Source organism: Miscanthus floridulus, chromosome 14, assembly GCF_019320115.1.
Source record: "Miscanthus floridulus cultivar M001 chromosome 14, ASM1932011v1, whole genome shotgun sequence".
Classification (NCBI taxonomy): Eukaryota; Viridiplantae; Streptophyta; class Magnoliopsida; order Poales; family Poaceae; genus Miscanthus; species Miscanthus floridulus.
The window spans coordinates 14,034,136-14,060,672 of record NC_089593.1 but is presented as its reverse complement, the minus strand read 5'-3'; the positions used below and the strand labels follow the sequence as shown (position 1 = coordinate 14,060,672).

The 26,537-nt window shown below is 46.2% G+C and overlaps 4 protein-coding genes across 4 annotated transcripts; 3 read left to right on the top strand and 1 right to left on the bottom strand.

Annotated features, from left to right (window-relative positions):
- The first annotated feature begins 2,470 nt into the window (after window positions 1-2,470).
- Window positions 2,471-2,893, top strand: LOC136503080 (RING-H2 finger protein ATL56-like). The gene has a single exon (XM_066498273.1). The coding sequence runs from the start codon at window positions 2,471-2,473 to the stop codon at window positions 2,891-2,893; it is 423 nt and encodes a 140-aa protein (XP_066354370.1).
- Window positions 2,894-4,493: 1,600 nt separating this feature from the next.
- On the bottom strand, window positions 4,494-5,458 carry LOC136504414 (uncharacterized). The gene is made up of 6 exons (XM_066499331.1): window positions 5,346-5,458; window positions 5,145-5,255; window positions 4,954-5,038; window positions 4,778-4,870; window positions 4,637-4,696; window positions 4,494-4,557 (listed from the first exon to the last, which is right to left on the bottom strand). The coding sequence occupies exons 2-6, from the start codon at window positions 5,213-5,215 to the stop codon at window positions 4,513-4,515; spliced, it is 354 nt and encodes a 117-aa protein (XP_066355428.1). The 5' UTR covers window positions 5,216-5,255; window positions 5,346-5,458; the 3' UTR covers window positions 4,494-4,512.
- A 4,562-nt stretch (window positions 5,459-10,020) lies between these two features.
- On the top strand, window positions 10,021-12,251 carry LOC136506006 (probable sugar phosphate/phosphate translocator At1g06470). Its single transcript, XM_066501132.1, has 4 exons — window positions 10,021-10,253; window positions 10,333-10,419; window positions 10,916-11,010; window positions 12,095-12,251. The coding sequence occupies exons 1-4, from the start codon at window positions 10,047-10,049 to the stop codon at window positions 12,222-12,224; spliced, it is 519 nt and encodes a 172-aa protein (XP_066357229.1). The 5' UTR covers window positions 10,021-10,046; the 3' UTR covers window positions 12,225-12,251.
- A 12,774-nt stretch (window positions 12,252-25,025) lies between these two features.
- On the top strand, window positions 25,026-25,328 carry LOC136503078 (uncharacterized). Its single transcript, XM_066498272.1, has one exon. The coding sequence runs from the start codon at window positions 25,026-25,028 to the stop codon at window positions 25,326-25,328; it is 303 nt and encodes a 100-aa protein (XP_066354369.1).
- The last annotated feature ends 1,209 nt before the right edge of the window (window positions 25,329-26,537 follow it).

The window sequence follows — 26,537 nt, the reverse complement described above, 5'->3', positions numbered from 1 at the left end:
TCTGTACCCCTCGGTATCAAGTGTGCTGAGAGAGATGAGATTTCTGGCCATCCCTAGTATGTGTCTCACATCTTTCAGTGTGCGTATCATGCCATCATGCATCTTGATCTGAACGGAGCCAATGCCCACAATCTCATGGGGGTTGTTATCTCCCATACGCACGACATCTCCACTCTGCACAGACTCATAAGAACTGAACCAATCTCTATTAGAGCATATATGAAACGAGCATGCAGAATCAAGTATCCATTCATCACGACCAGCAACACAACTAGCAAAAACAACCAGAACATCTCCTGAATCAGAATTATCAACAGCGGAGACAACAGAGGCCTTACCATCACCATCGGATTTATTTTTCGGTTTATACGTACCGTTTCTTTTCTCCTTATTCTGCAGCTTCCAACAATCCTCAATGACATGAGTATCTTTCTTACAATACCTGCAGAACTTATCCCTGCCTCTGGACTTCGAACGGCCTTTACCATTCTTGCTCTTGTCTCAATTATTGTTGTTGTTGTAGGTTTTCTGCTTGGGCCTGCCTCTAACCTGCAACACTTCGCCCTTGAAGGACGACACATCAGACTGAACCATACCTTTCATCTTCTCCCTCGTCTGGAGGGCCTCATATACTTCCACAAGAGTTAGTTCATCACGGCTTAATAGTATGGTATCTCGAAAATTTGCAAACGAAGTAGGCAGTGAGCATAACAGTAGAAGAGCTAAATCTTCATCATCATATTTTACCTCCATCGACACTAGGTCGGCAACGATCTCCTTAAAGATCGATAAGTGGTTCATCACCGAACCACCTTCTTGCAGCTTGTGCGTGAACAACTTCATCTTCACGTGCATCTTACTGGTTAGATCCTTGGACATACAGATCGATTCCAGTTTGAGCCAAAGTTCTGCGGCAGTTTTCTCCTGCAGCACTTCTTGCAAAATATCATTATGTAGATGAAGTTGAATCAGAGACAGAGCCTTACGATCCTTCCGCTTCTCTTCAGCGGTCCATGACTTCTGCTCTTTTCCTCCAAAACCGTCCAGCGCCTCATCAAGATCCGAAGATTGTGCTAGAATCGCCCGCATCTTGACTTGCCACAGTGCAAATCTCGTCTTGTAATCCAGCAGCGGTAGATCAAACTTCATCGATGCCATCGCGAAACCCTAAGGTCAAACCAAGCTCTAGTACCACTTGTTATAAACGATAGGCAATATAAACGATGAAGAACAGTAGATCAAACACAGGAGACACGAGATTTTAACGTGGAAAACCCTCCCAAGGTGGAAGGGAAAAAACCACGGGTACCAGCCAGCAAATCTTCACTATATCGGGTGAGGTTACAAACGTCGGAGATTTACAACTTGGGGATACCCTAACCTAGGGGCCTTCCCGTATACAAGTCTATGATGCCTATGAGGGAGGTGGTCCGTATATATAGGGAGAAAAAATCCCACATCCTCGTCTATTAGCAATACGGAACTAATAGATGGTGTAGTCCCTCTTAACGCTAATGGGCCGCTTTGCTTTGGCCCAAACTTGAATTTGGATCATAGCTCAACACTAGTTCTCCCAAAACAATTAGCAGTTTTTTTTTCATTCAAGGTGCTTTTCATTACTCATTCACACCAGCCAAATCGGTGGTCACCATATCCTCAACTTCGTGAGGAGCACCCTCCCAGATGGCAATATGTCCACTGGGAAAATCACAACCAAGAGCAGCCAACGAGTGTGCCACTCCATTACAGATTCGATTACTAATGTTAAAACTGCAAGAAGAAAAGTCTGTACCTAACAGGAACTTCGTCTCAGTTATAATTCCTCCCACCTCTGATAGCCTGTATAATCATTTGAAACCAGCGCTCCTTTGACGAGGGACGCGTCTGTTTCAATATCTATGCGAGGGATTCCCAGCCGAGCAGCTTCCTGCAACCCCGCAGCACAGCCTAACAATTCAGCAAGGAAAGCATTCAGTAAGAACTCCTCCCTGCCAGCACCTGCTCTGATCACACGGCCTTGGTGATTTCTGATCACAAAGCCCCACCCGCCATCCTTACTCCCCTCTCTGAATGCGTCGTCAGAGTTCAGCTTCAGAATTCCCCCAGCAGGTTTTTTCCACCTTGGCCTCTGTCGGTTTTCCGACAACAATTAGCAGCTTTAGCATGATGCAAATATGGCCTAGGCCCTAGCCCCTAGGCTGACAAATCAGCTTGAGTTTTTTTTTTCAAATGAACCAATCAGCTAGATCTGATGAACTCCGCGTCCGAGTTCGTTTTATGGTAGCATATACATCGAACGTGACGATGTATGATGAAGCTGCTGCTCTCTCAATCGGACTCCAGGTGGTGTCCGAACTGGAGACTTGCATTGCTAGCCGTATAATAAGGCCAGACGTCAGAGCTGAAGACCGTACCGCAGTCACACGATCGAGGACCCCCGACAGATCCCTCGCCCTGCCGCGCGCACGCCATGGACATCGTGGATGTCTACGAGTGGATCGTACGGGGCGTCCTTGCCGTCAATTTGTTCATGGCGGCACTGGTAGTCATCATGCTGCTCCTCGACGCGATCAACGAGGTGACCTATCAGATCAGGCGACTCCGCCGCCGACGCCGACGGCGTGCGACGACGACGTCCGTAGTCGAAAAGCTGCTGGAGAGCATCCCGGACGTGGCGTACCAGGAGCTGCCAGGCGGCGACAGCGACCGGGAGTCGTGCGTGATCTGCGTGACGCCATACGAGGCCGGCGAGGCCTGCAGCGTCCTGCCGGCGTGCAAGCACTTGTTCCACAAGGCCTGCGTCGCCAAGTGGCTGCGCGTCAAGTGCACCTGCCCGCTCTGCAGGGCAGCCGTCGCCTTGCCGCACCCTGTACGTACTGCAGGGCAACCTTAACGCCTGGTGTAGCTCTTCTTTCTCCATGGTTTTTCCTGACAGGCTAACAGCTCATCTCCAGTTTTGGTAAAAAGAAAACAGCTCACCTCCAGTTTCTACGTGGAATCCTCCGCTTTCAAAATGTATGTGTGTGATAAGTCAAATTCTTTATTGACCAATTCTTTTATAAAAGAACGGCACACGTACTGTAGCGTAGCGCAACTGGGCACCACCGAAATGTAAATTCTTCGCTCGAGAAAGTTAAATCTGCTCAGCAGGGCACATGCCCTCACACATGCTGCTGTTGGATGAATCATCTCGTGAGCGTATTTGGATCTTTAGGCCTAAACTTCAGTCCATGTTTACAGACCAATTAGAAGGACTAAACATGAGCTAATTATGAAACTAATTACATAAGCGGTGGCTAATTCGCAAGACGGATCTATTAAGCCTAATTAATCCACAATTAGCACATATTTGCTGTAACATCACATGGGCAAAACATGGACTAATTAGGTTCAATAGATTCGTCTCGCGAATTAGCCTTCATCTGTTCAATTAGTTTTGTAATTAGACTATGTTTAATACTCCTAGTTGGACTCCTAGCCTTTGATGATGTGACATGTACTAAAGTTTAGTCCGGGTGATGAGGTGTTTGGATCCTAAGGACTAAAAATTATATTAGTCTCTATTACATTAGATGTTCATATGCTAATTAGAATGACTAAACATAAGCTAATTATATATAAAACTAATTACAGAAGTTGTGGCTAACACTAGTAGAGAAATTAGTTCTAGTCCTGGTTTTTGGGAACCGGAACTATGCAATCGGAACTAAAGGTCTCGATTTTTAGTCCCGGTTCCTATAACCGGGACTAGAGGTGTTTCTTCTTGGGTGAAAAAAGGTGTGGTCATGGAGATTCGAACTCAAGACCTTCCAGTTCAGCTCTTACGCGTGTTACCATCTCAGCTCCCACCACACATCTGACTTACATAAGATACACTTTCGTTTTAAATTCACTCTGGAGCACTACTACAGAAGTTAACTGTAGGGGCAGCTCTAGAGCCTCTGTAGGGGCGGCTGCGCCAGCCGCCCTTCCCAGGGTGTTCCTATAGAGGGTGCCTCTGTAGAGGCGGTTTCCTGACCGCCCTTGCAGTGCCCTCTATAGGGGCGGCTGGTGTTTTCAGCCGCCCCTACAGTGACCTCTGTAAGGGCAGCTGGTAATATCAGCCGCCCCTATAGTGGACTTCTATAAGGGCGGCTGTATCACTAGCCGTCCCTGCTGTGTGTATTTGTAAGGACGGTTCAATCAAGAACCGCCCCTATAGTGGATTTTCCAGCAAAAAAATAAATAATTTAAATTCAAATCTGACCACATATATATATATAATTTAAATTCGAATCTGACCGCCACAAATATACATATATACATCCACAAACACAAGACCATTATTTAGAACATCATCACAAGTCATAATTCACAAAAGTCCATCATTACAACATAGTCCATTATGAAGTCCATCATTATAACATAGTCCATTAAAAAATCCACAAGTCCACATGCAAAACAAAGTCCAAACCGTTCCAAAATATGATCCAAACCATACCACAAGTCCACATTGTCATCAATGGCCTAGGGCTAGCCTATCAGTTTCCCGAAGGTGTTGGTATAGAGGATTACTACCTAAGTCGGAAAGAAGATGATGGTAAGTGCATTTATAATACATAATCTGGTCTATTATGAAGTTGCAAAGGTCACCGACCATCTCTAAGAGCTCGTCATTCTTGTATGGGTTTCTTCTCGTGTCTTTATCTTTCTCTAACTACAAGAGAACAAGTTTAGGTTTACTATATCAAAACATATGCGAACTTTTCATACTACCAGCGAAGAGGTTCAAACTTACCAGATTGGGGTTTCTATTGTAGCCACCGATGGTACTCATCATAATACATGTGTAGTATCCACAATGTAGACTCCTAGACTGTTGCTTGGGGCACTGTGTGTTTTGCATATGGAGATGTTAAGTAATGCTATTGACAGACACGTAATATATGGAGTACCAAAGTAAATGACACTTACCGCACATAGAGTTTTGACATACAACTTTTCCTTCCTATTTGGATGATGCCTCCCCTTATGTTCCTGGACATAGTGCCTAAATGCCCTGTTTCAATGGTTTTAGCAAATGCAACTTGTTAGTATCCCACATTGAACCTTACAAGTATGTATACAAACATAGTAGCTAAAATGAGGATTGTCGATATGTATACGTCTTGACAATCGCTATGAAGTCTTTGTATGTCTCGACTGGGAAATCCGCTGAATCAAAGACCCATGCCATGCTATGTGAGAGCCAGACGCCTATGCAAATCCAGTGATCGCTGCATAAATTTAGTCATAGAAGGAACACATAAGCTCTTTTGCATCGAATAAAGTATATTGAACAAAGCTAAGTATACAATCGAACTTACTTGAAGTGGTATGGTATCCATATATTATCGTGTTGTTGGAGATTTTTAAAACATAGAGCAATGTATGCCGCAACCTTGAGGGACTCTTCTAATATTTTCTTGTTCCTGGTGTCCTCTTTCTCCTTAAGTGTCTTTTTAGCTCCTAGTTCTTTGCAATCTAGTTTCCACTCTTTAGGGTAATTAAAATTTGTTGATGCTATAGGTGAAGGGTCTATATACCCGTGTTTCAGAGCTAGCCTCTTTTTCATAAAGTCCGCTTGCATTATACAAATCACGGCGCGGGTTAGTTACAACAAAATCAAAAGATTACATTCATATCATATCAAGAGGGCAAGGACTTGCAGGCACCATATGCGAATTAGATTCATTTCCATTCGTTCGAGGTGTAAGCATGCCTGGATATCCCTAAACTCAATGGCAATTTGCCCACCTAGGGCTCCAAATGTGCCGGTAGGGATCCATGCTTGTAAGATTTCTAGTTCTGTTATCTGAGCATGCAAGTACCAATCGTGGAACTTTCTCATTCCACGTGGCAAGCACTGTATGACTCGGTTTGGTAGGAAGTTCTTGCCTTTTCATATTTATCCGGGCAATCATTTGACCATTTGAGGTTATCAACAGCTGGATACTTGTTAAACCCTTTGTGCAGTTTGCTAGTGGTGCCCTCCTCAAAAGCTGGTGCTCTGAATTCTTTTACTTGGTTCTTAGGCTTGAACTGGTCATGGGCCATCCACTTGTACACTGACGAGACGTCATTCATGCCCACATATGATGGCCTTATCTTGATTGGGATTTTGTTTCTAGCTTCCCATTCGGGCACGTCCTTGTCAACTTGTGCATCACCTACTCCAGGGGCCACTTGTTCTTCATGTATCGGCTGTTCACGAGGTAATTGCTGTTCATGAGACACTTGTTGTTCATGTATCGGCTGTGCTTGTTGAGAAGGATGTTGCATCTCATCATGCCTTTGCTCGATACGAGCTGGAGAAGGACGTGGCATGTCATCATGCCCATGCTCGATACGAGGTGGAGAAGGATGTGGCATGTCATCATGCCCTTGCTCGGTACGAGGTGGAGAAGTCTCTAGCGTGTGGTGGTCATGGTCATGGGCTGGTGAGTATACATCCCCGTCCTCGACGGGTCGCTCCAGAGGATGAACTTCAATCGGAGTTGGCGAAGACTCGGTCAATACAATGCCTCGTCTGTGCCAGAGGATGAACTGGTTCATGACGTCTCCGAGTAACACGAGCCCCTTGGGAGTAGGGTGTTCTATCTTCCAAGTCATGAACTCAGGCTTCACGGTATGCACCTCGACCCGAGTGTAGTCCTGCAGGATGTCCCTATTGTGCCACGTGTCGCTCGGAGGATGTGCCACTCCTGTTGCCACCTCAATGATCATGTTTTGCCTGCCCATCGGAACCACCAATTTGCAACTAGTTGGCGCCCGTATGCGATCGACGGGGGTTCCGATTGCATTGGAACCTTGACTGCTGGGAACATCCGAAGGGCTGCCAACTACCGCCAGTTCTCCGGGCGGCCCCATTGGTGTCTGTGGCTCCATCGTAGATAGTCCTTTCTCCACCAACATCTTTTCAACTAAAGCCTTCACTTGGCGCTCAAGATTAGACTCTCGGTCTCTGCCATGTTTCTTGTACATGTGCCTCTCCTCTACGAATCCGTGCTTCCAAGACATCCTCTTCCCTAGCCCCTTGGTGCGTCCTATGTGCTCGGGGTTTCCCAAGGCAACGATAAGCTCGTCCCTCTCTCTGGAAGGGTTGAATGCACCCTTCTCCTTGTCTTCAGCAAGTTTCAGTATCTTTGATACTACCTCTCCGGTCTCCGGCTTAGCAAACTTGAGGCTACTACCAGATGAATCGACACTCCTCGCGTATATCCACTATTTAAGGCATGGCTTCAACTTCGGCACTTCCGTATTCCCGGTAGCTTTGGCCTCTGCGTCCATCTTCCTAAAGACCTCTTGCTTGCCAGTGTAGCCACCGGGGCCTAGACGAGGGTAGTGTTGGTTCTTCTTCGCCTGCTCGCTGTTACGGGCACTGAGGGCCAATGATGCCTCTGAAGTCTTCTCAGCCACGAACTTCTCCCATTGACTAGGAGTTATGTTGCCATACTCATGGAAAGGAGTTAACTTCTGTTGGATAAAGTTCTTGTTCAGATCCGACCGCCAACGTCGGAAGCTCTGCCCCATTATCTTAAATACATTTTGTTGTACCAACTCGTGCGTTCCCTCCGGAAACCTGAAGTTCTGCTTCAGCTTCTTCCATAGGTCTACCTTTTGGCTCATAGGTACAAGATTCCAGCCACGGATAGCTAGGTTCAACTTATCTCTAACTACAAACCCGATGTGATTACGGAATTTCGCCCTGTATGTATATGGCTCAAGGATCTGCTCGTCTGGTCCAACCTCCGTTATCACATAGCATGCCTTGTCGTGATGTTGGTTTGGCTTTTTAATCCCCCTTCGTTTCCTCTTTGGCTAGGCAGTCTCAGTCGTGGTTGTGTCCTGAGGTTGTGGAGCGGAGGCCTCATTGTGAGTATCTGTGGCTCCTTCCTCTGATCTCCTTTGCCCCGCTACGTATTGTCCGGCAAGACGAGCCGGAGGCCGACGTCGTCTTTTCAGAGGTTGAGTAGGGACAACCTGTGTATCCGGCAGGTCAAAAGTGTTAGCAGAGGTAACATAAAGCCATAGCATTAGCCAAATTTACAAGCTACTAAGGCTTTATCCGTACATCGTCGTTCGGATCAAAATCCTTGTCCAACTCGTCCTCCGTTGGCCTCCGTCTGGGTTCTTGTGGGAAACGATCCTCGGGACTGACATATCCCCCTGATGAGGTGTCGTCATCATCATCCCCTTCTTCGCCTTGGGCATCCTCTCCGCCTTCTCTTCCCTGGGCTCCCCCGCACTGGATCCTCATCATCGACAAGGTCCTCCTAAGTAAGCATCACTTCTAAACTCTTTTCTAACTCGTTATCGAACTGCTCCTGGGTAAGCTGGTCATCTAGTTCTTGCTCTCCATGGGATGGCTGCTCATCATTCATGGGGCATCGGGATGCACTCTTTGATGTTCGTGACATTTCGTGCCTTGTTCTAAGGGATGCAAGAAAAAAAGTAGTATAAGTAGTAGAAGTAGTAGTACTAGTGGTAGAAGTAGTAGTACTAGTACTAGTAGTAGTACTACTAGTAGTAGTACTTGTAGTAGTACTAGTAGTCAGCATATAGATGCATTTTCACAGTATATAGGTGCATTTTCATAGTATGACAAAATTTTAGACAGATTACAATAGGTAGTCAGCATGGAACCACTGCTGCTGATAAAGCTATTTGGTCACTGAGAACCTAACTGTAGAAGTGGTATGCCACTGATCGCAACACAGTGGATCACAATTTGCTATCTGGCTCCAAAAGGCATTAGAATCAATAACCTACTAAAGTAAGGGACCTGGTCAGCCATATGGGAAAAGCAAGATAAAAGGAAGAGTCCACTGGCTACTTTGGATCATCATGACACTAAATTGCGAAGAACTAAGTCAAGTATTAAGCATGCAAGATTTCAGAGGAAAGGAAATCGCTTATTCACTTCGGTGCTTTCTACTTTCTCGGCAGACAACATGCTGGGCTGCTAAAAAGTTTAATTTAAAACAACTAAACTGTGTCATCACAACACCACTCCAGTATACTTAAATAAATAAGAATATAAAACTATCCTTCGATGCAAATATTTGAAACGTACTTTTGCTTCAACACGTCTGGCAATCTGGCATGAACAAACAACCCACAAATTATTTATAAGGTGACTCAAATGCTCTACCCACTGATAACTACAGTTCGATGATGTAAGCCATCTTTTGTTTTCGAATTTCATTTCTACAGTCTTCGTGCAAAAGAAGCAGTCCAAAGATTATGAAACGCAAGACAAGGCAAGGAAAAGCTTTGGAGAAGAGGGCGGCAAGATCTTTCATGGATGTCTTACAAGAAGTAAGTAACCTTGTGCTATAAGTTTCTTTCTCGTCATGTTTATTTTCTAAGGAGGGTACTTAAAAGATTTTCATCTAGAACTGTGACAGGCAAATCTGGAATCACTGCCTCCTCATGTCCCAACATATTTGAGAGCTGCTGTGGGTCCACCGAGCACTTCATCTCGATGGCACTGCTGTTCAGTCTGTGGTAGTTCTGCAAACTACACATGTGTGAGGTGTGGAACAAGGTTCTGTTCTTGCCGCTGTCAAGTCATACACAATGATACACGCTGCCTCAAATTTGTGGCTTGACCAACTGGATATATAAGCTACATTTCATGTATGTGCACTCCCTAATGATTGTTCATCTGTGGTTTGATCAGTAGGATATGGTAAGTCTATCTCTACCAGATGAGGCGTGGTGTTCAAAAGTTAGAACCTAAGAATTAGTGGAGAACTCTACCCTCTCTTTCTGAAGGCACTGTTTGGCCATTTAATAGTGAATCAAGTGGCAGAACAAAACAGTTGATATAATTTGATCCCAAATGGTATACAGCATCAGATGCTGTTGATTTAGGAAGAACACTTCACACAAATGGGGGCTCTGCCGCTCTGGTTTCTGCTTGAGCCATTCCGTATATCTGACTCCAGCTTGTGTCCTAAGTTTTGATAAAAGTGGGACCAATACTATTCAGTTAAAAATTATGAATTGATTATTGGTAATCAATGAACTATCTTCCTTTTGCAGGCCTGAAGAATCCAATTACCTTGATGAGCCATGTTACACCAGTGATGGCCATAGCCACGATGATACTATCTCTATTACTGGATCCTTGGAGTGAATTTCAAAAGAATTCATATTTCGATAACCCTTGGCATGTCATGCGCAGTTTCTTACTTATGCTTATCGGAGGATCCTTAGCTTTTTTCATGGTAACGAGTTTTACATGATCTGGGACATGTACTTTCAGTAATTATCGGATATTTCATGGTCTTTTGATTCTAACTGCAGGTGTTAACAGAGTATATACTTATTTCAGCAACAAGTGCCATAACCGTGACGATAGCTGGGGTAGTAAAAGAAGCTGTAACCATTTTGGTAATATTTAAAATTGATCCTTTCTAAAGTTATCCTCCTATTTATTTTCTTGCTTTGCTGTGGAATCTGGATTTTGTGAACTGCTTGTCAACCATGAACTACACTTCATCTGAAACAAACATCAGCTTGATACACTTGGTTGACAATTGAGTGGCTCATGCATGGTAGAGAAGCTAACAAGTCTTGAACAGTAAAAAACTGGAAGCAGTTCATTGTTTGTGCATACAAATCATTCAAAGAAAGAAAGAAAGGAAAAACCCCAACAAGTACCTTCGATTTTTGGTAGACAATGTTAGATGGAAGCTATAAAGTATCAGCAGAGTTACGTCAAGGCTAAACACATTAGTTGTCTGCTAACACTAGCATGAAAAAGTTTGATAACCCCAAATATTAGGAAATAGGCTGTATGGAATTCCTAGGCTCCATGTAATTTATAATTACATGAATTTAGTTTCTAATGGCTCTTATGAATGATCTATTTACCTTGGTCTTCCAGGTTGCGGTATTTTATTTCCATGATGAATTTACTTGGTTGAAAGGGTTTGGTCTTTTCACCATTATGGTTGGTGTTAGCTTGTTCAATTGGTACAAGTAAGTACTCCTTTCCAAGATCAACTCCTGCACAGCACAATGAGATTTCAAAGTCCTTAATTCCTACAAGCAAAACTTTTGCTCACCCCAGGCTAAGAGGGAAATGCCAAACAGATAAACTGAAACATCTTCCCTTAACATTTGGTCAAGTTAAAACTATCATTTTTTTTCTTGTGGGAAGTTATTGCCTGCATTTTAGTCCCAGGAAGTAATATCAGAGATGTTTATTTGTTCAGAATTAACATTGTAACCATCAAGAATAGCTCGACTCAGGTTAAAATGCTAAACATAAACTGAACTTTTCCGTCAATAGTCAAGTTATAGCCTGCATTGTAGTCTGAGTAGGTAATGGTAGATGGTTTATGCGGTGTTGGTTGTTTAGAATTTTAAAATATAACTGCTCAGAGAAGCGTAGCATAGATATCGTACTAGCCAGTGGTCGTGGATGCTGAAATAAGTGAACGATAAAGTTAATCTCTTATGGCTAGTTGAATTATAGTAGTTGAAGGACTACTACAGACAATAGGTCCCAAAGAGGAAAGATCAAGATACTCTGTCAGGGCTGCCACAGATAAAGCTCTCACTAAATCTTGAATCCATGTAAGCTCATCCATTGCTCCCCTCCCTCACTGTAAAGCTTGTTAGCCCACCGTTTTGGGATGAGGGCAAAAAGGTGAGCAGCAAGATTGGCAATCAAGTTGTTATGCAGTCAATTGTATTTCCAAAATAAAGTATTAGCTCCATTACCAGTGGTCACAATCGCTATTGAGAACAGTGCAGTCACATTAGTGATTCTGTACCAGTAGTTGCATGTACACAAATTTATAGGTTCATTTACATCAAGCAATTTCCAAAAAAAGAAAGAAAAGCAAAGGATACCCAAACCTGTAATGTCATAAAAAGTTTCACTTTCTTGATATTGTTGTAAACTTACTGTTGTGCATTTGAGTAACTTTTGGATGCATTGTGAACATATTAACATACTACTTCCTCTGATCATAACTAATAAGTAGCTAAACTCACTGGACACCATATAATGAAGTTACCTTGTCATGGTGTAACAATATTTCGTCTCTAATCACAGGTATGAGAAATTCAAAAGGGGCCAGACAAATGAGGATGACGTCAACTCTCCTCCATTTACTGGTGACGTCAAGTACATTATTCTAGACGACTTGGAATATCAGGATGAATTTGAGGAGGAAGATACGTAATTTTGTAATACAGTGACTTCTAACTGCCACTGGTAAGAATGTTACGCTAATTAATTAGCTTAAGGCAAAGAAATGCAAAAGACATTACTGCAAATGTTACGCTAATGCTTGGACCAATGTAGCAGAGTGTCAGATATGAATAGCACACAGTATTATTGGAATAATATAATATTGATTTTTTTTTCTTACTAGAAACAAATATGAGCACATCTTAATAGCATCAAAAGCAATTTGCTAAATCAAATATAGACAAGTTAACTGCTAACAAATGGAAGTTCTTAGATGACCTGAGCAATCATCAGAAAGCATGAAATTCAATCAAAAAAATTCAACATTCTAAAAGGGCAAGCATACACGTTTACAATGGAACGGAAAGAAGAAAGTGGGGGGGGGGGGGGGGGGGGGGGGTGGAACTTGCCTGCTGGACGGCTCCCGGCAAGAGCAGACGTACTGTCCCCCCTTCCGGCCGGCTGACGGCAGGTTGTCGCTGGCACGCGCACCGCTTAGGGGGGACGGAGGATCGGAGCCACGAGGAGGAGGACGCGGCCACCGGACTAGTTCAGCGGGGGAAAGACGTCACCTCCCCACCAGTGATTTCGGTCGCCTCGCCAGACGCCGACACACCGTGCCGGTGGAGAGGGCAGGGGCGGCGACGCTTCTCTTGACGGACCGGCGAACCCTAGCCATGCGAACCGGCGAACCCTAGCCGTGCGAACCCTAGCTGGCGGAGAGGGCAGGGACGGAGGTGGATGGGGCGGGGGCGGCGGTTGGGGTCAGGAGAGACAATGGAGGAGGCGGTGGAGGGGTCAGGGAGGGGCTGGCGACGGTGGTGCAGGTGCGGCGGTGCAGCGGCGCCGGCGGTGAGCCTGACGGTAAGTGTATGATTTCGCCCAAAGCGACGGTCACACTTAAATACCTCAAAGCCTCTGTAGGGGCGGCTGAGGTTATAAGCCGCCCCTACAGAGCCGCCGTAGGGGCGGCTGAGGTTATAAGCCGCCCCTACAGTCGAATTTTTTTTAAAATACCTCAGAGCCGCTGTAGGGGCGGCTGAGGTTATCAGCCACCCCTACAGTTGAATTATTTTTTTAAAATTCTAAATCAAAATTAATTATTCACATGTAAATAATAAATAATACAGTACAAAATTTTATAATTATTTTTTTATAAATATATGTACATATACAATAACTAAAACAACTACAACAGTTTAAAATTGCAAAATTGAACCTTTAAAATGGGAAAAAATTAAATTTTAAAAAAATAAGATCAAAACTACTAAAATAATTTTGAGACAACAAATGATCTCAAATGAAAATTTGATAAACATCAAAGTTGTAGAGATCATGAAGATCTTCAACTTTTATCTTGGTCATCTTGTCATTTGACAAAATTTGAACCTTTCAAATTTGAAATTTAAAAAAAAGACAAGTTCGAACCAAAATTTGAGACCCAAAATAATTTCAACATAAAAAGTGTTGAATACCAAAGTTGTTCAACTCATTAATATATAAAACTTTTATTTTAGTCATCTTGTCATTTGACAAAATTTGAACTTTTCAAATTTGAAATTTTCAAAAAACTACAAGTTCGAACCAAAATTTGAGACCAAAATTGATTTCAACATAAAAAGTTATATATACCAAAGTTGTTCAACTTATGAATATCTACAACTTTTATTTTTATCATTTCTTCATTTGACAAATTCTTAGCACACATTGTTCACTAATCTTACACATATTTCATATAGTTTATAAAATCTTATGAGATATGTGTCATATTTGTGAACAATGTCATTACCACTTTGTCATATGAAGAAATGACCAATACAAAAGTTGTAGATCTTGATGAGTTATTCAACTTTGGTATTTATCAGTTTTTCAGCTGAAATCATTTGGGGTACCAAAATCTTTTTCGAAGTTGTATTTTTTTGAAATTCAAAATTTAAATTGCTTAAACTTTTCATATGTATATATTGACAAAACCAACAAAATAAATTGATAGAGAATGATTTTAGAAAATTTTAGAAAAAAAATCATCAGATTTGGAGTTAGTATGAGGAAGAAAAACTAGTTATAAAGTTGACCCACAGATTAAAAAAAGAAATCGCACTGTTCACTGTGATAATGTAAGTATCATCAAGAACAGTGTGATTTCTCTTTTTAATCTGTGGGTAAACTTTGTAACTAGTTGTTTTCCCTCATACTAACTCCAAATATGATGATTTTTTTTTCCTAAAAATTTCTAAAATCATGCTTCAGCATTTAAGTTTGATCAAACTTGGATGTGACAATGTTTTACACATTTTAAAATTTAAAATTTAACAAGTTCAAACCAAATTTTCAAACCCTAAATGATTTCAGATGTAAAAGTGATGAATACAAAAGTTGTTCAACTCATCAAGATCTACAACTTTATTTTGGTTATTTTGTCATTTGACTAAATTTGAACCTTTCAAATTTTGAAATTTGAAAAAAGACAAGTTGAAACCATAATTTGGACCCCCAAATCATTTCAACAGAAAAAGTAATGAATACCAAAATTGAATAACTCATGGAGATCTACAACTTTAATTTTGGTAATTTCATAAATTCTTAGTACACATTGTTCACATAAACATATGTGAATGTAGTCTCAAACACACACACACATAAATGTAGTTTCAAACACACATACATAAATGTAGTCTCACATACATGAATATCGTCTCACACATACATACATGAATGTAGTCTCACACACACATACATAAATGTAGTCTCACACACACATACATGAATATAGTCTTACAAACACTGACACACTTACATAAACTAGCTAGCCCACCGTGACAACTTTCCCCTTGACACCTTTTCGTTCCCATGGCAATACATCTTTGGGCAGGTTCTTTTCCACAGCCTCGATCTTCTTACAAAAGTCTGTGAATAGCGGCATCTCATCGCACTTATTGTAAGCTTCAACATCGTCCACGCCATCAACTCCGATGATATGTTGTTTCCCAGAGGCCACCACGTGCTTTGTCTTCTTTGGAGGAAGGTTACTTTGCGGGTCAGGCATATAGAAGACTTGCGCGACACGTTTAGCTAGCACCCAAGGGTCATCCTGGTAGCCTACATTCTGGAGGTCGACGACTCTCTGTCCGATCTCATTGAATTGATGTTGCTTGATCCAGCGGCATCGAAATAGGGCCACCTTTATATCCCTTCCATAGTCAAGTTCCCATATATCTTCAATTATACCAAAGTACAGGACCTTTCGCCCCACTCCGTCGAGAGCCTCTATTCGGACGCCGCTGTTCTGATTCACAGATTTCCTGTCCTTTGTGTCGGTATAGTATGTGTACCCATTGATGTCATAAGCATTCCAAGACGTCACCTATTTCGATGGCCCAGCCGCCAACCGACTGATGGTAATAGAATCTATGGTTTCTCTAGGCTGTATGTTCTGGTCCTTCAACCATGATGTCAGGCGTTGCTTATGTTGTTTCATGACCCCAATCATCTGAATGGCTATTCCTCTCGGCCATAATGATAGCCATGTGTTCATCAATGTATGGTTGCATCACTGCCATACTCTACAAGACACTGTAATGTGCTCGACTCACCTCTCTGTAATCATTGTCGAGGAACACTTTCCTACCACTTGTGCCCTTCCCAGCTAGCCTTCCCTTGTGACGAGAATCGGGATTACCAATCCCTCTCCGAACTTTTAGCCAATCTTGGCAGCACTCGACGACTTCTTCAGAATTGTAACCCTCTATCATGGAGCCCTCTGGGTGTGTTCGGTTATGCATGTATCGGCTTAGAACCGACATGAACCGCTCGTAGGACCACATTTCATGCAAGAAGCTAGGACCCAGTGCCTCGATCTGATGAACTAGGTGAATCAGGAGATGTACCATTATATCAAAAAAAGTGGGAGGTAAACACATCTCTAGCTGGTTCTGGGTCTCCACCATGAATTCATGTAGGTCACTCAGCTCTTACCTGTGAATCGTCTTCTGTGAGATCTTCGAAAAGAAGTAGCACATGCGGGTGATGGCCATCTTTAGGAACTCTAGCTTTATAGCCCTGATTGCAATTGGTAGGAACACTGTCAGCATCACATGACAATCGTGAGCCTTGCAGTATGTTAATGATAGGTCCTTCATCGACACTAGCTTCTTCAGGTTCGTCGAAAACCCAGTCGGCACTCTAAGCCCCCGAAGGAAATTGCATATAGCTCTCCTCTCCTCTAGGGTTAGGTTGAAGCTAGCCGTGGGAAGACTGTACTTGCCATTATCTTGCTGTACCGGCCAAAGCTCCCACATCACGTTCAGCTGCACCATGTCTTTCCATGATCTGAGACCATCCTTTGACTTGCCCGTGTCTATCAAGGTAGCCATGAGACTCTCAAAGACATTCTTCTGCACATGCATCGCATCAATGGCATGGGGGACCTCTAGGTCTGGCCAATAAGGCAGGTACTGAAAGAAGATCAATTGCTTCTTGAATGGTACGCCTTCGATGGGAGGTGTGCTTCTATCTCTGATTGTTCCATCCGGATTCTTCTTTCCATAGACGACATGTATGTTTTGGACCATTCTGAACACATGTTCTCCATTACGATGTCTCTCTAGAGGGGGTTCATCCTTCGGAATGTTGCCATAGTATCTTAGGTATAATTTGCCATGGTACTTGTGACCTGTCTTTAAGAAGCGCTGGTTCCTTATGTAAACTATCTTCCTGGATCCATCTAGGAGCACCCATTTAGTACCATCCAAACAGACTAAGCATCCAATCTTGCCTTTGAACTGTCCAGACAGGGCAAACAACGTGGGGTAATCATTGGTAGTAACAAATATTATTGCTTTGCATATGAAGTCCTCCCGCCGAAATGCATCGTACATCGGCTCCCCATACCTCCATAGCCCCTCCATTTCTTGCATCAGAGGCTCAAAGAACACGTCTATATCAATGCCTGGTTGTTTGGGGTCAGAGATAAGAATGGTGAGAAGGTACTTCCTCTTCTGACACAAATACGTTGGGAGGTTGTACATGGTCAAGATGACTGGCCATGTGCTGTGGTCGATCATCCTCTCATTGAAGGGATTCATTCCATTGGTGCTCAAGCCAAACCGTACATTTCGTGGGTCATCACTGAATTCTGCTTTGTACTTGGCATTGAACGCTTGCCACTGGCTACAATCGGCTGGGTGTGCGATCGTATCATCATCCACCTTGCGCTCATCATCCCACCATGTCATCAGTGTGGCTTCCTTAGGGTTTAGGAACATACGCCTCAAGCGGTCGGTCACTGGCAAGTACCACATAACTAGGGTAGGAATTCTTCTCTTATTTGCATCGTTGCCTAATGGAGTTTCCTCTGAGGGCTGAGATTCTTGCACCACCTTCTTCCCACCCTTCTTCCTCTTTCCTATGGAGGCTTCCACCCCACTTTGAAGGTCATTGTTCTTGTACCGACTAGCCCCACACCTAGGACATGTATCTAAAGTCTCGAATGATGTGCCACGCCGAAAAAGGATACAGTGGTTGGGGCATACATGGATTTTTTTGACCCCCAATGTGAGTGGACTTATAACCTTCTTCGCTTGGTATGTGTTGGCAGGAACTGTGTTCGGCCGTGGGAGCAACCATGACATGAGGCACAATAGATCATTGAAACTGCAGTCCGACCAGCCGTACTTAGCCTTTAGGATGAGTAGCTCAAGCACAAAACATAGCAGTGTGAAGTATGTTAGACAGCCCTTCTCAAGATTTTCTAGACCTCTCTTGCTCTTTTCTAATATTTCTGGTCCAAAGGCCCCAAGCATTTCGTCCAAGTTGTCACTGTCATCTGCATCCCCCTCACGTGCTTCGCCATCATTGCTGGCACCACCAGCATCATCACCACCTTGTTCATTGCCAAAGACACCACCTTGTTCATTGCCAAAGCCACCACCTCGTTGATTGCCATAGTCACGATCCATTTGTTGCTCAAGATCGTCTGTGAATCGGAACAAGTATGCTTGGGTTTCAGCTTCATCAGCTAGATCATCGTCGCTGTCATCAACAACCACTGTTTCACCATGATGAATCCACACTGTGTAATCCAGAACAAATCCTCTCCTAATCAGATATTCTTTGATGGTACTCACATCTCGAAATGCAATAAGGTTCTTGCAATCTTTGCAGGGACAAATAATCGTGTCACTATTCTCTTTCAACGTCGCTGCATGCTTCTCTACGGCTTTGATGAATTTGTCCACCTCATCACGAAAAAGAGCGTCATGTCTTAACAAACCATACATCCAAGAGTTTCTGTAGTCCATCTTATAGAAACAAAATAACCAAAGAAAGAATATTACTCAAGAATAATTGTATATACCTGAGACACGCACCATGGTAGTAGAGGATAGTTAATTAATTGACTATTAATGCACAAATATTTTAAAATACAAATTAATTGGTTCAAATAAACAATTTCAAAGAAAACAATTAGCAACATTTAATATTTCATCCACTAACTTTCATGCAAACTCCATTCCAATTTCATGGTAGAGGATAATTAATTAATGGCCTATTTATCCATAACTAATTAAAAACACACATTATAGAAAGGAATCAAAATAAATATTAAATGATAATTAGTAGCCATGGTAGAGGATATTTTACACATTAGCAACAATTAAAATCTTACACATTCGCCTACATGCAAACCCTAGTCATATAAAGAAAAAATTGAAAAAGAAAAAAAAACAAAATCCTAGATCTAGATCTAGATATAGGGTTTCATGACACATGCATCAAACTTCACTAATACTACACTAAAATCAACAAAGATGTACTAACAAATGGTGCAATCTTACTTCCCTACCTAATTTACCCTAGTATAGTGAAAATTAGGGTCCAATTTCACTCATAACTAGCTCAAGCTCCATGGAAGAGAGAGAAAACCAAAAATCAAATTACTCACTAACCAACGAATTAAACTTCAAATAAAGAGTTGGAGAAGCATTTCCTTACCTTTTAGAGCCTCTCCACCAAAGGATTTGAGATCAAAACCTCTCCCCTTAGTAAAGCAATTTTTAGGAGGAGCCAAAGGCCTTCCAACCTTTTTTGTGTAGAAGAGTGTGTCCCGAGGTGAACGAAGGGGTGGCTGCTATTTATTCGTGCGCCATCAGTAGGGGCGGCTGGTGATTCAGCCACCCCTACAGTCGAACATCAGGGGCGGCTGGTGACAGCCACCCCTACAAATGGGCACTATAGGGGCGGTTGGTGATTGAACTGCCCCTACAGATCAGCCCCAACTGTAGGGGTGGCTCAGGTTACCAGCCGCCCCTACAGTGTCATCTGTAGGGGCGGCTGGGCTGCTGGGGTCCGAGGACACCCACTGTAGGGGCACCCCCAATCCCAGCCGCCCCTACAGTAAAAATGTCCCCGTTCCTACTGTGTGAATCTGGCATAGTGGAGGCACCTTTAGTCCAGGTTTGAGACACAAACCAGGACTAAATGTACCATTAGTCTTGGTTCGTGTCCCAACCCGGGATTAAAAGTCACACTTTTAGTCCAGGTTCGTGTCTCAAACTGGGACTAAAGCTTCTCGTATTGACAAGCCTCAGTAACTGTTACAACCAGGACTAAAGGGTGAAATTAGTCCCCGTTCGTATTACAAATCGAGACTAAAAAGATCTGGTCCTCTCTTTAGTCACGGTTGCAATTTTGAAACCGGGACTAAATACTTTTTGGCCATGGATGAAAGGTTATTTCTCTACTAGTGTAATAATATATTAAGCCTAATTAATCTATAATTAGCACTTGTACTCTAGCACCACGCCACATTGTTAAATCAAAAGCCATGGCTAATTCACGAGACCAATCTGTTAAGCCTAATTAATCTATCATTAGCACATATTTACTGTAGCACCGCATTATCAGATCATGGACTAATTAGGCATAATAGATTCATCTCACAAATTAGCCTCCATCTATGCAATTAGTTTTGTAATTATTTATATTTAATACTCCTAATTTGTATCAAACATTCGATGTGATAGAGACTAAGTTTTAGTCTCTAGATCCAAACATCCGACCCACACGCATTATTGGACGCCCAGCGGTGCTGCCTAGGCATGTTTTATCCTCTTGTCTCCCCTTTTGTTTTTCTATTTCCTTTTTGAAAAGGCTAGCGCCCGGACGTCCGGATGGACGGCACGTTCGAGGATGCAGCTGTCGCGCATTATCCCGCACCGCATCCCACGTCTTGATTCCACACATCCCATCCAGCGTTAGTGCCCCCATGTCCGGATGCTGCACCCTCGCCTATCCCACGCCCCAGCAGCCCATCCCGCATCCCACGCCCATCCTCAGGCCCCACATGGTCCTAGTCACCTACCCCGCTTGTGGATGCATGCCACAGAGGCATATGTCGACCTTAGGGGCCCGCACAGTGCCCCTAGCTACAGCAGGCGGCTGTGGCAGGCCGTTGTCCGCCAACCACTGGCACCATTGCAACATGTGCTCTCCCAGATCTACTTATGAAACATCTTGTCGGGTACCATAACACGGGGTCCCCTAAGCGTATACTAAAAGAATCACTTAGACCCCATCAAAATCAAAGCCAAAAGGCAAACCATTGGCTAACCCTCGGCCTTGTCCGAGGCCGCTGGCTTTCTGCCTCGCCCGAGGCCTTGCATGAAAGGCCTTAGAAGGCCTACCGAATCTCCGCCTCGCTCGAGGCCTCGCATGCAAGGCCTTGGACGGGGAACCAATTCTCCGTCTCGCCCGAGGCCCCGTGCGTAAAGCCTCGGACGAGATGCCGATTCTCCATCTCGCTCGAGGCCGGCTCGGCAACAACTCGTCGCCTCTGCCTCGACTGGTCTCCCCGATAGAGCGTCGTATCCCATTAATGCGCCAACCACTCCCGCGATATTAGCCGGACGATGGCCCGACACAACGGAGCAGCCGACGAGACGGGAAGTCGCGTCAACACCATACCGTCTAGGACAGGGTGGGGCGGGGGTTACCGGTCACTATGCTCTGGTGTTGTACCCACGACCGGTGCCCGCACTACACTGTGCTACCTAACCCCTACTCCAGGAACAATGCGGCATGGGGAGTCAAGTCCAGGTCACAATAGCCTCGGAATCAATGTACGGGACCAACTGCTCCCTCCAAGCCTCGGCAATCTACTTTAGGGTCTCGGCAACCTCAGGATTCACGCCCGCCGAGCCTCCCACGATGGCTCGGCCTCAGCATCAACTGAGTCTCGGCTTCTCACGCAGTCAACACACAGTGACCGGCACATCGACCGCCATGCCCTACTTCAAGCTATCACTGGAGCTCCCACGTCGCACAGGATCAGATTTGACCAGCGCGTCGCCCCAGTACTTCAAGGATGGGACCACTCCATCGACCACGCCGCCACAGTAACAGGCTACAGGGCTCAAACATGCCACCTCCGTTCGCATGACGCCACGTAGCTAACACATGTATCACCCTTGTCCCCCTTCAACTATAAAAGGGAGGGACTAGGGCCATTTTTTAGGAGGATCGGACGCTTACGATTAGGCCTACGCCCACGCGACGAACTCATGCATAAATGCACTAATGAACACACAAGCTTCTTCACTGCTTGAGATCAACATCCCAAGCGATCCACGCTGCTCCACGTAGAGACCTGGGACTAGCTCCCTCTCTCGCCCTGCTTGTAACCCCCTACTACGAGCATTTCGATGCAAGGAATACAAGATCAATCTCTCAGACTAGACGTAGGGCACCCATTGTCCGAACTAGTATAAACCTTGTGTCTCTTTGCATCACCATCCGGAATTGGGAACACGCAGTACAAATTTACTAGTTGGTTGAGGGCTCACCGGTCCAAAACACCGACAGTTGGTGCGCCAGGTAGGGGCCTCTGCGTGTCAGCTTCGTCATCCCAACAAGTTCTGAATGGCAGACCCCGTACGACCGCTACGTCTCGGCACGGTGATCTAGCTCGGGAGCCTATAGTTCATGTCTCTAGGATTTGAGTACGACATGGTACTCCTCTCACCCCAAGCCCTACCGACTGACAATGACATCACACACCAGCAGCCCAGGCGCAGGCAGCGCTAGGGCCACCGCCCTCATCACACCCACCAAGCACGACGTGGATGGGATCACCCCGACACTGCACAAACCCAGAGCCATGCGCCACACTCCGCCGGTATCCCATGCCCAGCTGTTGGCACAAGGTCCCTAGTTGGGGACCTGTCTAGCTTGAGCCTGGATAAGGGAAAGACGCTGGTGGCATGCGGCGATGCCCTATCATCAAGCTCTACCCCACCACCTCCTGAGGAGCCAACTCTGGTGGAGCAGAACCCAGCGATGCCACCATCCCCGTACCCCCTCGGGTTGAGAAATGCTACTGCCTCCTACGCTTACGCCTACACTTTCGCTCACGCGGATCCCTCAGGACGCCGCTAGCGCTTTGCCCTTGACTTTGACACCATGACTTTGACCCACACCCACGCTGACTCCTCGGAGGAGGACGAGGCATGGGCCGGAGCGGATTTCTTCGGACTCCACGACCCTGAAGCCATGCGTCGCTTCTTGGCCGCAAGCGACTACTGCTTCGGCTACTCCGACTCCGACAACGAAGGCACTTACGACCCCACTCACGAGTGTTTCCACATCAGGCTCGGGATGCCGAGAGTAGGCAAGGAGGATGAGGGGGTAGGCAACCATTCCCCACTTCGCCAGGGAGCAGGCGATGCCACACCTCTGCGCGTTGTCCCACCGGTAGGGTGGAATGGGAACCTTGCCCCCGCACAACCTCAATGCCCGGACCTAGAACAGCTCCGTGAGCTTCAGGCCAAGGTCGAACAAGACTGACTCCTTCTGCAGCAGCTTCGAGACACTCTCGAGCAGGAGCAGCGAGGTCGCGGCAATGGCGGAGGATCCCAACAGAGGGCCCGTGATGTCCACCACCGCATCAACGACAAAGAAGGGAGTGAGCGACCCCCAATCTTCAATCGCGCTAGCCAGAACGTCGTGGCTATGGTGATGCTAGTCCACACGATGCCCGAGCCCTCTACCATGGAGGGGCGATGGGTCCACAGCGAGCTCTAGGATCTCCTCGAGACCGCCACGGTGTAGCAGGCCAACAGTTCCTCCTCCCAACGGTGCGGGGGCGCCTCGAACCTTCCCACAGCACCGCCTTGGTAGGATAGGGAGGCCTCAGTTTGTCCCGAACCTGCTCAGGCACCGACAATCAATAGGGTCCCCTTGCTGCACGACCGCCCTGGCAACCGACGTGAGGCGCGGGGTGACCACGAGGTGGTCAGTAGGCGACGACGCCACGACAATGAGGGGCCCACCTGTGGCTACCATCCACACCGAGGAGGCCGCTATGACAGCGGGGAGGACCATAGTCCTTCTCCTGAATCGCCTGGCCCTCGAGTCTTTAGCAAGGCCATCCGCGGCACTCAGTTTCTAGTCCGGTTTCGCCAACTGGCCAACCTCACAAAATACAGCGGCGAAACCAACCCTGAGCTTTGGCTGGCCGATTACCGCTTGGCTTGTCAGCTAGGCGGCACGGATGATGACCTGCTCATCATCCGCAACCTCCCCTTGCTCTTGTCAGACTTGACGTGAGCCTGGCTTGAACACCTTCCTCCCTCACAGATCCACGACTGGCGCGACTTGGTTAGGGTCTTTGTCAGGAATTTTTAGGGCACATACGTGCGCCTCGGAAACTCCTGGGACCTTAAGAGCTATCGCCAGAAACCAGACGAGTCTCTTCAAGACTTCATCTGGCGCTTCTCCAAACAGTGCACCGAGTTGCCTAGCATCGGTGACTCAGAAATCGTCTAGGCTTTCCTCTCTCGCACCACCTGCCGAGACTTGGTCTAAGAGTTAGGCCAGAATGTGCCGAGCTCGGCTGCCATGCTCCTCGACATCGGCACCTACTTCGCCTCGGGCGAAGAGGCTGTTGGGGCCATCTTCCCTGACAACGACGCCAAGGGGAAGCGGAGGGACGAGGCCCCCGAGGCCTCGGCTCCCCACCTCCCCAAGAAAAAAAGGGTCGCCAAGGGAAGCAGGAGGTCCTCGAGGCCGATCTAGTCGCCGCCGCAGAACGCAAGAATCCCCGAGGCCCCAGAGACCCTGGGCTCTTTGATGACATGCTGAAGAAGCCTTGCCCTTACCACCAGGGCCCGGTGAGGCATGCCCTCGAGGATTGCACCATGCTTCGGCGTTACTACGCCAAGCTCGGGCTCCCCAACGACGATGCCAAGAAGAGGGGCGCTGGCGACTGGGATGATGATAAGGACAACGGGTTCCCCGAGGTGCACAATGCCTTCATGATCTTTGGCGGACCCTCGGCGTGCCTTACAGCACGCCAGCGAAAGAGGGAACACCGAGAGGTCTTCTCGGTTAAGGTGGCCACTCCCTGATACCTTGAATAGTCTTGGGAGGCGATCACCTTTGATCAGGATGACCACCCCGACCATGTCCTGAATCCCGGGCAGTACCCACTCATTGTCGACCCGATCATCGGCAACACTCGACTCACCAATGTGTTGATGGACAAAGGCAGTGGCCTCAACATCCTCTACACCAACACCCTAGAGCTCCTGGAGCTCGACCGGTCACAGCTCTAGGGTGACGCCGCACCTTTCCACGGCATCGTGCTGGGGAAACGCACGTGACCCCTTAGGCGCATCGACCTGCCCGTTTGCTTCGGCACCCTCTCCAACTACCACAAGGAGGCCCTTACCTTTGAGGTGGTTGGATTCAAGGGAACCTACCACACATCCTAGGGCGCCCGTGCTATGCCAAGTTCATGGCGGTCCCCAACTACACCTACCTCAAGCTCAAGATGCCGGGTCCCAATGGCGTCATCACGATTGAGTCCACGTACGAGCATGCGTACGACTATGACGTCGAGTGCATTGAGTATGCTGAGGCTCTCGTAGAGGCCGAGACCCTCATCGCTGACCTCGACCGACTCGGCAGCAAGCTGCCTGAGCCCAAGCATCGTGCCAGGACTTTCGAGCCCGTGGAGGCCATCAAATTCATCCCGATCGACCCCACCTACCTCGACGACCAGGTGCTAAGGATCAGCGCCACCCTCGACATCAAATAGGAAGCCGTGCTCATCAACTTTCTCTGCACGAATGCTGATATGTTCGCATGGAGTCCCTCGGACATGCCGGGCATACCAAGGGAGGTCACCGAGCAAACCTTGGACATCTGGGCCGGCTCTAGACTGGTGAAGCAGTGCATGCGCCGATTCAATGAGGAGAAGCGCAGGACCATCGGCGAGGAGGTGTGGAAACTTTTGGTGGCCAGATTCATCAAGGAAGTATCCCATCCAGAGTGGTTAGCTAACCCTATGTTAGTCAAGAAGAAAAATGGGAAGTGGAGGATGTGTGTAGACTACACCAGTTTGAATAAAGCCTGTCCGAAAGTCCCTTTCCCATTACCTCAAATCAACCAAATCGTTGACTCCACTGTGGGATGTGAAATCCTATCTTTCCTTGATGCGTATTCCGATTACCATCAAATCAAGATGAAAGAGTCCGACTAGCTCGTGACTTCTTTTGTCACACTGTTCGGCATGTACTGCTATGTGACTATGCCTTTCGGCCTCAGAAATGTGGGGGCCACATACTAGTGGTGCATGACCCAGGTCTTTGGCGAGCACATCGGGCAAACCGTCGAAGCCTATGTGGATGACATCGTGGTCAAGTCCAGAAAGGCCGGGGATCTCATCGATGACTTGGAGATAGCCTTCAAATGCCTTAGAGAGAAGGGCATCAAGCTCAACCCCGAGAAGTGTGTCTTCGGAGTTCCCCGAGGCATGCTCTTGGGATTCATAGTCTCAGAACACAGCATCGAGGCCAACCCAGAGAAGGTCTTGGCCATAACCAACATGGGACCGATCTGGACCTCAAGGGAGTACAGAGGGTTATGGGATGCCTTGCGGCCCTGAGCTGCTTCATCTCGTGCCTTGGCGAAAAAGGCTTGCCTCTGTACCGCCTCTTGAGAAAATCCGAACACTTTTCTTGGACCCCCGAGGCCGAAGAAGCCCTCGCCAAGCTCAAGGCAATGCTCACCAATCCTCCTGTCCTGGTACCGCCAGCCAAGGACGAGGCCCTCCTACTCTATGTCGCTGCAATGACCCAAGTGGTCAGCACGGCCATAGTAGTCGAGAGGCACGAAGAAGGGCATGCTCTACCCGTCCAACAACCTATTTACTTCATCAGCGAAGTGCTCTCCGAGACCAAAACACGCTACCCCCACATCCAGAAGCTAATCTACGCCATAGTCTTGGCTCGACGCAAGCTGCGTC

Bases quoted from the DNA above. Each gene is read 5' to 3' on its own strand.
- LOC136503080 (XM_066498273.1), top strand. From the start codon at position 2,471: ATGGACATCGTGGATGTCTACGAGTGGATCGTACGGGGCGTCCTTGCC.
- LOC136504414 (XM_066499331.1), bottom strand. From the start codon at position 5,215: ATGGCATGGGTCTTTGATTCAGCGGATTTCCCAGTCGAGACATACAAA. The intron at 4,871-4,953 runs GTAAGTGTCATT...CAAAACACACAG, and splicing joins ATGTCAAAACTCTATGTGCG to TGCCCCAAGCAACAGTCTAG. The intron at 4,558-4,636 runs GTCGGTGACCTT...TTTCCGACTTAG, and splicing joins ATGACGAGCTCTTAGAGATG to GTAGTAATCCTCTATACCAA.
- LOC136506006 (XM_066501132.1), top strand. From the start codon at position 10,047: ATGAACTATCTTCCTTTTGCAGGCCTGAAGAATCCAATTACCTTGATG. The intron at 10,420-10,915 runs GTAATATTTAAA...TTGGTCTTCCAG, and splicing joins AAGAAGCTGTAACCATTTTG to GTTGCGGTATTTTATTTCCA. The intron at 11,011-12,094 runs GTAAGTACTCCT...CTCTAATCACAG, and splicing joins AGCTTGTTCAATTGGTACAA to GTATGAGAAATTCAAAAGGG.
- LOC136503078 (XM_066498272.1), top strand. From the start codon at position 25,026: ATGGCGGTCCCCAACTACACCTACCTCAAGCTCAAGATGCCGGGTCCC.